Source organism: Cryptomeria japonica, chromosome 4 (assembly GCF_030272615.1).
Source record: "Cryptomeria japonica chromosome 4, Sugi_1.0, whole genome shotgun sequence".
NCBI lineage: Eukaryota > Viridiplantae > Streptophyta > Pinopsida > Cupressales > Cupressaceae > Cryptomeria > Cryptomeria japonica.
The window spans coordinates 266,021,371-266,032,821 of NC_081408.1; the positions used below are offsets into that span (position 1 = coordinate 266,021,371).

The 11,451-nt window shown below is 32.4% G+C and overlaps 1 protein-coding gene across 1 annotated transcript; it reads right to left on the minus strand.

Moving 5' to 3' along the window:
- Positions 1-377: 377 nt before the first annotated feature.
- LOC131039682 (putative receptor-like protein kinase At3g47110) lies at positions 378-3,845 on the minus strand. The gene is made up of 2 exons (XM_057972477.2): positions 1,145-3,845; positions 378-1,031 (listed from the first exon to the last, which is right to left on the minus strand). The coding sequence occupies exons 1-2, from the start codon at positions 3,828-3,830 to the stop codon at positions 580-582; spliced, it is 3,138 nt and encodes a 1,045-aa protein (XP_057828460.2). The 5' UTR covers positions 3,831-3,845; the 3' UTR covers positions 378-579.
- Positions 3,846-11,451: the final 7,606 nt, after the last annotated feature.

The window sequence follows — 11,451 nt, forward strand, 5'->3', positions numbered from 1 at the left end:
AAAAATGTAATAGAATTTTTTAGGTATTAGAATCTAATTTAGAAAAGGCAACTTCCAACACTTGTGTCAATAAATACCAAATAATTATCACAAGATTTTTTTAGATCCTTACAAATAAAGAATTTTATATTTAAATATTTACTAAATATTTATTTAAATAATACATTTTACATAGTTATGTGATTTTCTTAGTTTAATTTAAATTTTAAATAATAGTAAGATTAATATTTATTTAAATAATACCTAACTACCTAAGATTTGTATATACAAAATTTAGAAAGATATAAATTACATCCTTCGTAAGGAAGAATGAAGACTATAACAAAAAAAAACCATTTTTTGGTTCTCTCTATACATACATACATACATACATACATACATACATACATATGGTTAATCATTCACTATGTCTGCCTTATAAGTGGCTAACACTATCATATCTCCAAATTTATAGAGTCCAACTAAACATTACACATGCCTTTAACTACATAACATTAAGTTGAGTGTTTAGTTGCAAGAAAAAATATTAGAAAAAATGTAGTTTCTATCAAAGACAAATTTTGATAGTTTAGTGAATTGCTAAAATGTAAATGTAGACCAATTTTCACAACTCTCTAGCACATAATCTTTTAGGCCACATGTATTCTCAAGAAAGGGTGAGATATCCATTGGCATTTGAAAAGATTGAGATCCAAGAAATGTCTCTGTTATTCTTTCTAGTCTTTCAATTATCTCCATCATATTTGGGCGTTGTTGTGGCAGCTCCCTTGTGCAAAACAAACCTACTTGAATTAATTGAGTAAGGCATGCCAATATTATTTCTAATTCAGGTTGTTCAACATCTCTAAGTAGGTCTTTGTCCACCACTTGTGTGATATTATTTGGAAAATCCATACCTATCCATTTTGGTAGATTTATTCCTTCTGCAAACATGTCATTTGTAGGTCTCTTCCTCATAAACAACTCTAAAAGCAAAATTCCATAGCTATACACATCTCCTTTTGTTGAGATGTTTCCACCCATTCCATATTCTATAATACAATATAAAATAATAATTAGTGATTCTCATCACACATGAAATATTCATAGCAAATGTCAAACCAAATGAATGATTATTTATCTTTTACTAATTAAAAATATATACCTGGTGCAATGTAGCCTATAGATCCTTTAATTGCATTTGTAGAAGTCATTAAATCCATTGAATTCCCAAATAGTAGTTTGGCACTACCAAAGTCTGCAATATATGAAGTCATGTCATCCCCCAACAACACATTTGTTGGTTTTAGATCACAATGGATTACTTTCACAAAGCAATGATGATGTAGATATGCCATTCCTTGTGCTATATCCTTTGCTATTCCTAATCGAGCAAACAAATTTAATTTGCACTCATTTTCTTCATCAGGATACAGCCATCTCTCCAAACTTCCATTTGACATTAATGGAAGAATCAATGCCTTAAAATTAGAGCTGGAGCATGTTGAAATTATTTTCATCACATTATGATGCTTGACTCTTTTTAACACATCACATTCTCTATGAAAAATTTGGAGAGCATTTTCATCATCATAATTGATAACTTTGACAGCAACATTTGTACCATTATTGAGAATCCCTTTATACACTAACCCAGAACCACCAACTCCTAATAGATTGCTTTCACTAAACTGTCCAGTTGCTTCTTCAAGCTCTTCATATGAAATTATTTTAGGCCCAATGTTGATATAAAGGATATTTTGATTACCATTTCTCCTTCTATACAAAATTATGAACAATACAAGCAACATGATGAAGATTGTAGTACCAATAATAATTGGTATTATCATCTTTTTGGGGACTAGTCTTCTTTTATGTTTAGAATCAAAGCAGAGTTGCATATGGATTTGCTTGCTGCAAAGGTCAAGATTTCCCATAAGTGCTGACTCATTAATTGTTGCAAAAACTCCTCCTTTTGGAACTTCTCCTATTAATCTATTTGAAGAGAGATTGATATGTTGAAGATTTTTCATCTCCTGGAATGCTATTGGGATTCCACCCGATAAATTGTTTCTAGAGAGATCTATATCTTGAAGATTTTTAAGCTTTGTGAGTGATGTTGGTATTGGGCCATAAAATGAATTCCATGAAAGATTCAAATATTGTAAGTTTGTGCAACTTGACAATGTGGTTGGGATTTCACCTGAGAAGTTATTGAGAGACACATCTATAGCTTGGACCATCACCATTTTGCTCATTTCTAATAGAGAACCTTGTAATAAATTGTTGGAAGTGTTGAAATAAAACTGCAGATTTTTAAGAGCTATTAATTCTGGGGGTATATTTCCTCTTAGCTTGTTGTGGGACAAGTCCATCAATTCCAAAGTTTGTAATCTCCCTAAACTGGTAGGTATTTTCCCTGACAATTGATTGTGATGAAGAATAAGATATCTTAGTTGTGGAAGATCACCAAGACTATTTGGAATTTCCCCCGAAAGTGTGTTTTCACTCAATGATAATAGCCCAAGACTTTTTGCATCACCCAAATTTTTTGGAATACTTCCATATAAATTGTTTTTATCCAAATATAATCTTTCAAGATGTTGAAGTTGAAACAATGGGAATGGAATAGTTCCATTGAAACAATTTTTGGATAAGTTTATGTATCCCAACATTGTGAGGTTGCTAATGCCACTTAGAATATTTCCCTCAATTTTATTAGAGGACAACCCTAAATAAGAGAGTTGGCTTGATAATTGGCTAATAGAAGAGGGCAAAATGCTAGTGAGATTATTAAGGGACAAATCTAATATTTTCAAATAAGAGCAATTAGTCAAGGCCGTTAAAATGGACAAATCATTGCTTTTGCTCACAAAATGATTATCTAATAAGTAAAGAACTAGAAGTTGGCGTAACTTACCAAACTCTAAGGGTATCTCACCACTTAATTGGTTATTGCCTAAATCAAGCCTTTGAAGTTGAGTACAATTAAATAGGGATCTTGGGATTTCTCCGATGAATTGGTTTCCCCACAAATGTAATAGCTGTAACTTTGATAATTTGCCAAACTGCCAAGGAATGTAACCACTCAATTTGTTAGTACATACTGACAATTTATGGAGAAGAGTGCAGTTAAAAAGGGTGGGTGGAATTTCTCCACTCAAATTGTTGATATTAAGATAGAGCACTTTGAGTTGACTAAGCATACCTAATTCTAGGGGAATTCCACCCTGAAGATGATTATTGGCCAGTCGTAGATCAATTAAAAAAGATAAATTTCCCAAAGAAACTGGGATGGTGCCTGTCAATTGATTTTCTTCCAACCCAATCTTCTTTAAATGTGAAAGGAGTCCAAATTGGGAAGGTATATTGCTGCTCAAATGATTAGATGACAATATGAGAACCTGCAAAGATTGGCAGTCTGCTAGAGTGGAGGGAATAGAACCTTCCAACTCGTTTATAGACAAATCAAGCATTCTAAGACGGAAAAGCCTCCCCAACTGAGGTGGAATGTGGCCTTGTAAGCTGTTATTTGAGAGAGAGATTACTCTAAGAAAAGAGAGATTACAAAGAAAAGGAGAGATGGGTCCCATCAAAGACATACCAGTGAGATTCAGTGAAATTACACGTTGATGACGAGAAGAGCAGAGAATGCCAGTCCAATTGCAGGTGGTATGATTCGGATGCCAATCAAACAAAGAATTATAGGGATCAAGGGACAGTGAACTTTTAAAAGAGAGAAGAGCTTCTTGATCAGAATAATGAGAAGAATGGAGAGAGATGTAAGAAGGTAGTGCAGACAGAAACAAGAGGAGGGGAAGTAGGAAAACTAAAGCCATTTTCATGTCCATATGTATTGCTTTGAACTCAGAAAGAAGAGAGGGAGAAATATAAAGCATATTGTGTGGTGCGCAGTGCTTTGACTTTAAAAATCTGATCTGATTAAGTCACGCTCATAACAAGAGATTTATTAAAAATATTGTGTGGTGCACAGTGCTTTGACTTAAAAAATCTCATCTGTATAAGTCGCGCTGATAGCGAGAGATTTATTGAAAATTTAACTTTGGGGTGCTTACTAGGTAAGTAGTGATAAGGAGAGATTAATTGAATGTTGACTATGGGTTTGAAGTAGGTAGTGATTGTGAGAGATTTATTGAAAATTTAATTTTTTTGGGGGTCTGAAGTAGGTAATGATTGAGAGAGATCTATTGAAATTTCAACTTTAGTGATGAGAGAGATTTATTGAAATTTTAATTTTGGAGTCTGAAGTAGGTAGTGATTAAGAGAGATTTATTGAACAAGTGGGTCTGAAGTAGGTAGTGATCAAGATAGATTTATTAAAGTTCTAACTTTCGGGTGAAGTAGGTAGTGATTGAGAGAGATTTATTGAGCTTTTAACTTTGGGGTCAGAAGTAGGTAGTGATTAGGGTTCTTATTAGGTAGTGGTGACAAGAGATTTGTTATTAGTGCCTATCAATTTGTTTTTCCTTTTCTCATTTTTTCTTTCACAAGAGCGGGTCTTTAGTAGGTACCGATGACGAGATTTATTATTGGTACCTATAAGTTTGTTTTTCATTTTCATACATTTATGCTTTCACAAGAGCAATAATAGGATTTGTTTCCATACCAAAAGCGGGGCTGAAAATAAACATAGTCATGTAAGCCTGCATTCTTTTTTTCTTGATTTCTTAAATAGAAAAAACATTTTTATGGGAAGGACACCATCAAACTCTAAATTTGATGGTTGATCTTGTTTATTATGTATTTTTTTATGATATTATTAATTCGAGTTTATATTTCAAATATTATATATGTTTTATCATAAAAAAAATTATATATGATTGAAATATGTACATAAAATTTAGTTTATGAGTCATAATGGTTCTTCTGAAATCTCATTTTTCATGTAATGCAATCTTCATCTAATATTGATTGTTTTTTACATAAAAAATAATTAAATGCAATCATATGACCATCAAATTTAAATGTTGGGTGCCTAGTCAACTTTGGCTTTGTAAGGAAGATACATTTTGATTTCTTTGACTAACACCAAAATTTGATTTTTTGATTGTAAAATCAAATTTTGTTAGTCTAACTAAATAACTTAGCCCTTATTATTTTCCTAACATTAGTTTATTATGTGGCATCTTCGATCTTATTGTTATTCAAGTGTTGTCTAATTCATAAGAGATAAAAGATTACACAAAAAGGTGGAAATGAAAATGGAAACAATCTTTTTATAGCCCACAATATTAAGTGACTTGGTTTGGGCTTACAAGTGATTTGGAACTACTCTATACTCCTATTTGTGTAGGAGAAACTTTGTTGTGCTTCAAATAATATGAGGTAGATATACTTTGTCTCCTATAGCATTTAAACTTATGACATTTCTTTAAAGAGTATAAATTTATCATCATTAGGCCAACTTAGGTTTACTAGACAAGAATAAAAAAGAAGAGTACCTAGATACAAACCAAGTGATAAAAACTAAGATGATTTTTTTTAATACATGATGGATATGATCAAATGTAAAAAAGGGAATCAAGTATAGATTTATATAGAGAGAGCTGCAATTCCTTCATCAAAATTAAATACAGGTTTATTCACTTAGAATGCACATAAAAGGGAAATGACGTATAAAGATTATATTCTATTAAAAATATCATGGGATCAATTGATTCACCAAAATGACAAAATCTACTATCATTTATCAATCCAACCAAGGAAGTAGTTTGTATAAACTGGTGTTTTGCAATTATAGCCCCCTTTTTAGATTCTAGTTTCTTGTTTTTCTTAACCCTTCCAATTATCACCACAAGTTAAATCAATATAGTTCTATAGATTGAGACATTAATGCATCAAATAACTAAATCTAGTCAACTAAGGAGGATGATAAATTTTTGGTCATGCAAAGAAAGAAAAGGGAGGACTCTTTGATAACTTATTTATCTAATGATAGATCTCTCAAAATGTGTTTTTAAGGTGCACATGTCATGCAAGAATATTGAATAGCTATAATATTTAGTTAAATTGCCATGCTCGAAAAAGCCATGAATTAGTTCATTAAACTATGAATTATGAGATAGACGAAGTTTTTGGATTATGTAAACATAGATATGTATGAATATATGTAGACACAATATTCTAATTGTAAAATTAAATGTTGTATACCCTCATACTTTAACATCATTTTTTGAACTTACTTTGGTGCCTATCTTTCCTAGCTTGAGTTTAGATTCATTTAGTCCTTTCCTTAGCACTTTTATACTAATGGTGCCAAGTTCATGCCCTCTCATGGTCTTCTTTGTGTAAACCTAGTTTATTTTATGTTAACCTTGCTATTTTTTAGTGTTTCACCATTCTAGAAGCTATAATTGTTTGTACTCTAGTATGACACATTGACATCCACACAAGTTGCTAGTGCCCCACAATAATTTATTATTCAGTGACAATTTAAAAGACCAAAATATAGGCTTGATTGTTTATGGCAATTTCCTAAGCAACCTCAAATTAGATCCTCTTTTCTATTATATATTATTATTGGTTTTCTTCATCACACAAGGGTTGGCATCCTATCACCTCTTTTCATTGTCATTACCACTTCTATTTCATAATACATATATATTAAAATAATTTTTAGCATTTTTATGTTATCTAGTATGGACCATGGTTTGTTGTTTATATAATATTTGGATGATTGTTGGTATTATGGATGTGTTGCATTGGTTCTATCATTCATGTCAACAATTGTCAACACTTATCTCACTGGAGATCTTTGGTTATGATCACTGGCATGTTCAGTGACTCATGCACAGTCACTAGTATTTGGTTCACTGGTAGGTTATATTGCACACTAGCACAGAGGATGACTTGTTATCATCTGGAGATTACTTGGTCATGTCGAAGACATGGTTTGGACACTTGGTTTTGGTGTTTTGGTTATTGGTCTAATCATGTTTGCATATTTGTTGTTACCAGCAAATAGGTCTAGGTTATGAACCGGCTAGTGTTATCTATTCCATATCAACACGACATGTTATGGAGATGATTTATTGATTGGCTATTATTGTAAATGTATTGAGACGACCTGATGCATCACATATCGATTCATTTGTAATTGATTTAATTGCAATATTTTTAGTGAGCCGACCTACACATTTGGTCTTAGGTTTTCGTATATATGTAAGATCTCATTTGTGGGATAAACATGGTAGAAAAAGAGATTGTAATAAGGTATATGCGAATATAAGAAGAGTGATACATGCAGACATTATTTGAAGATTCAAGGAAGGTATGAAGAAGTCAATTTGAGCTTAACCAGTACTAAATCTAGCATATGAAGATGTTATTCTGAGCAGTACATTATCATTGGATATAACCATCCAATTGTAGTCAGTGTGACTCCCATTTTGTGATTGAGTAGTGAGCTCTAGGCAATTAGCCTTTCTGCATGTGCAGACCCCATTTGTACACACATACTATCTGCAGTAGTATCATCTGATTGTGGGTAAGGTTTCCCACCACGGTTTTTGCCCTTACAGGGTTTCCACGTACAAATATCTGTGTTATGTGTTGTGGATGTTATTTGTTTTTCTGTTTCATGCATTAAACTTTACCGGTACTGTTATTAACTATTAAACTGTCAACTGACATTAAGTTTGGTTTACCAGTATTATGCATCAAGTTTGATTATGTTATATTTGGGTTGAAATTAATAGACAATTGATCAACCCCCCCCCCCTCCCCCCCAATTCTCAGTTGCCTCTGGGTCCTAACAATTGGTGTCAAAGCCAAGTCCTCCTTTTATAGAAGTTTAACAGCTTCAAGAGATTCTATGGAAAATAACTATTGTAGGAAGGACAATCGAAAGCTTGATGGAACTAACTATGGTATATGGAAGATCAGAATGGAGACACATTTGAATTGCATTGGAAGAGACATATGGGATGCTACAAAGAATGGCTATGTTGGTCCTACATAGAGTCAACCTAATCCTCCTAACTTGGCTAGAGATCAGGAGAATGATTACAAAGAAAGAGAAGCAATTTTGAGCACATTGTTAGATCAACAAATCATGGGATTATCAGACCAATCTACTACTAAAGCTATTTGGGATAAATTGGAAACATTGAATGAAGGTGATACCACTGTCAAGATTGCAAAATTGGAATGCTTCCGGGTCAGGTATGAAAATCTGAAAATGGAAGAAGATGAAAGGATTTCTGCTTTTATCGAAAGAGTTATTAAAATTGTTTTGGGTATACAATGTTGTGGAGGATCCTTAAGTGAAGACGAAATTGTTTCTAAAGTTTTAAGAGCATTTCCACCAGCATACAAAATGAAAGTAACTGCTATTAATGAATTGAGAACAATGCCTAATACATCATTATCTAGAGACACCTTGGTTGGAAAACTTTCATCTTTTGAACTTGAGGAATTTGGTCCTGTTGGTACAATTAAGACAGATTTAGCCTTCAAAGAATCATCATCTGAGAAATCTGATTGGAAAGCACTTTATTCAAGAGAACATGAAGAAATTAGAAGAGAGAATGAAGAATTGGAAGAGCTTGAAGTACTATTTGCAAGGGAAATGCCTAAAGGTCCAGTTGGAAGTAAGTATGAAGGTAAAGCACCATTTAAATGTTTTAACTACAATAAAATTGGTTATATGGTATCTAGGTGTCCTGATAGACATGCAAGATTGAAAGAAGAAGCTAAAAGATCATACAAGCCTAACCCTAAATATTAGAGATACATATTTAAGAATAATAGAGACAAATCATGTTACTATGCCGATGAAGGAGTTACTGATGAGGAACTGACAGAGAATGGATGGGATTTTGTTGCAATAATAGAAGAACAACCAACACCTACCATACAACCGATAGAGAAGGCCCTGACAGCTAAAATTAAAGAAAAGGATGAATGGATCATTGATTCTGGATGTTCACATCATATGACTGGTGATAAAAGTAAATTCTCAACTTTTCAGGAATACAATGGAGGTCTAGTAAGATTTGGAGATGATAAAGCTTGTTTGATCATAGGAAAAGGCACTATATCCTTTGATAGTAAGCATAATACTGATAACGTTTATTATGTTGAAGGTTTGGAGCATAATCTTTTGAGTGTTGGTCAATTAGTTGAAAAGGGATTTCAGTTACAATTCAAGAATGGTAAATGCAAAATCATGAATAGAACTGGTTTGGAAATTGCAACCGGTAATCAGACTAGAGGTAATATCTTTCACTTGAATAACAATGAGAAGACATGCTTGATTGCACATATAGATGAAAGTTGGTTATGGCATAAGAGACTTTGTCATGTAAATTTTGTTTGCATTATAAAGATCAGTACAACTAAGGCAGTAAGAGATTTACGTAAGATTATAAAACCTCACAATCCGATATGTAAGGAATGTCAATTTGGAAAGCAAGTTAGAAAAAATTTTAAGAGTATTCCAGAGAAATCCAATAATGTTTTTGATTTAATTAATACTGATTTGTGTGGTCTAGCAAGAACTAGAAGTTTACAAGGAGATAGATATTTTATGCTAATCAGTGATGATTATGCTAGAATGTGTTGGGTTACTTTTCTTAGGGAGAAATTAGAAGCTTTTGGGAAATTCAAACTATTCAAGGTAATGGTAGAGAATGAAACTGGTAAAAAAATCAAATGTTTAAGGTCAGATCAAGGAGGTGAATTCACATCTAAGGAATTTAATACATTCTATGAAGTGAATGGAATTAGAAGACAATTATCAGCACCTCGGAGACCTCAACAAAATAGAGTTGTGGAAAGGAAGAACAAAACTATTTTGGATGCAACCAGAAGCATGATATCAGAATCAAACCCACCTCATGTGTATTGGAGAGAAGTAGTCACACACACACACACACACACACACACACACACACACACACACACACACACACACACACACACACACACACACACACTATTCCTTGCAACTTAAAGCTTTGAGGATATAGTATTGCACATCATAGTTATCTTGAGATCTCACATGCATATTTTTCATATGCACATGGAATTGGCATCCACAACAATGATCTTTTGCAATCTACAAGACACCCATACACTTCCTTATTTTATTTCTATAGAAATTAGATGTTATTTTTGTAAAAAGAAATAGATTATTCTCTTTTCCTTTCTGCAATTAGAATTTATGTAAAAGAACATTGTATAAACTTTTTTTTTCAATTTTAGTTTATGGGAAGAAAGTTGTGTTAGAATTGGGCTTTGACTAGTTTAAAAATGTTGTTTGGTCTTGGGGAGATAATGCAATAAAATTGTTATCACTATAATCTAATAAAAAAAATGAATTCACTTGTCTTTTGGACCTGTGGCTATCTAGGCACTTAAAACACATATCATACAAGAGATTTGTCAAAAAAATTATTGTCTCCTTCCTATGATGTGCATTTTAAGTGGTTGGATAGTCGACTCTATTTTTTTTGGTGTAGAATGCAATGCTTTAGTTTTTAATTAGTGGTGATGATGTAATGATATTCATTAATATTTAGTGCAAGTAGATGATAATTAGTCTACTAAAGTATACAAGAGTAGTGAGGAAACAAACTACAAATATTTCTTATGAGGGAATGGGGAAAGCTTTGGGGTAAGAGTAAATGCACATCAAATAAAATATTTCAATGCATGCCCTGACTATGATAGAGGTTGCGAACTTCACATTGTTTCGGTAGTGGGCTATGAAACAAAATCAACTAATACATTTGGCATCATGGTGGAAGTGAACTTTGACTGTTCAAACTAGTTTAACATGCATGATTTGACCTTTTTTTCAAATCTTACATAACGGGCTACCAATTTTGCATTGCTGGCATTGGGCCTTAATCACTTCAAATGAACTTTAAATACGTGACATGACATCATTTTAGATGTTACATAACATGTTACCAACTTGATGTTGTGTTGGTACCGGGTCTTGATTGCTTCAAATGAGCTTTACATGTACAAATCAACTTTCTTATGGAGATTACATGACAAGTTAGCAACTTGATATTACATTTACAATATCCTTCAACTACTTCAAAAGAGATATAAATGTACAAATTGGGTTTGTTATAGACTTTAGATAATAGTCTGGCAACATGACATTATGTTAGTATAAAAAATGGAAATAAAAATTGTAGAGTTAATGAGTAGAATAAAATTATTACCATCATCAAAAGAATATCTCCAATATTTTTTTCATTTTATTATAAAATATATAATAAAAATATGCTTAATGTCCATGGCTTGAGATTTATCAATATTTAATTTGAATTTTTATTAAAAAAGAAGAATGCTTTGATTAAGTAAATCATTGTAGGGCCTAAACCCTTACATAGTAGTCCACCAGCAAAAACGAGGGGTTTAACAAGATATGAGAAAACTTAACATTAAGGACTTGAATGATAAAAAAAAATTAGAACTAGACACAAACCATAA

Excerpts from the sequence above, each read along its gene's own strand:
- LOC131039682 (XM_057972477.2), bottom strand. The coding sequence starts at position 3,830 with ATGGACATGAAAATGGCTTTAGTTTTCCTACTTCCCCTCCTCTTGTTT. Across the intron at positions 1,032-1,144 it reads TATAGGCTACATTGCACCAG|AATATGGAATGGGTGGAAAC; the intron begins GTATATATTTTT and ends ATTGTATTATAG.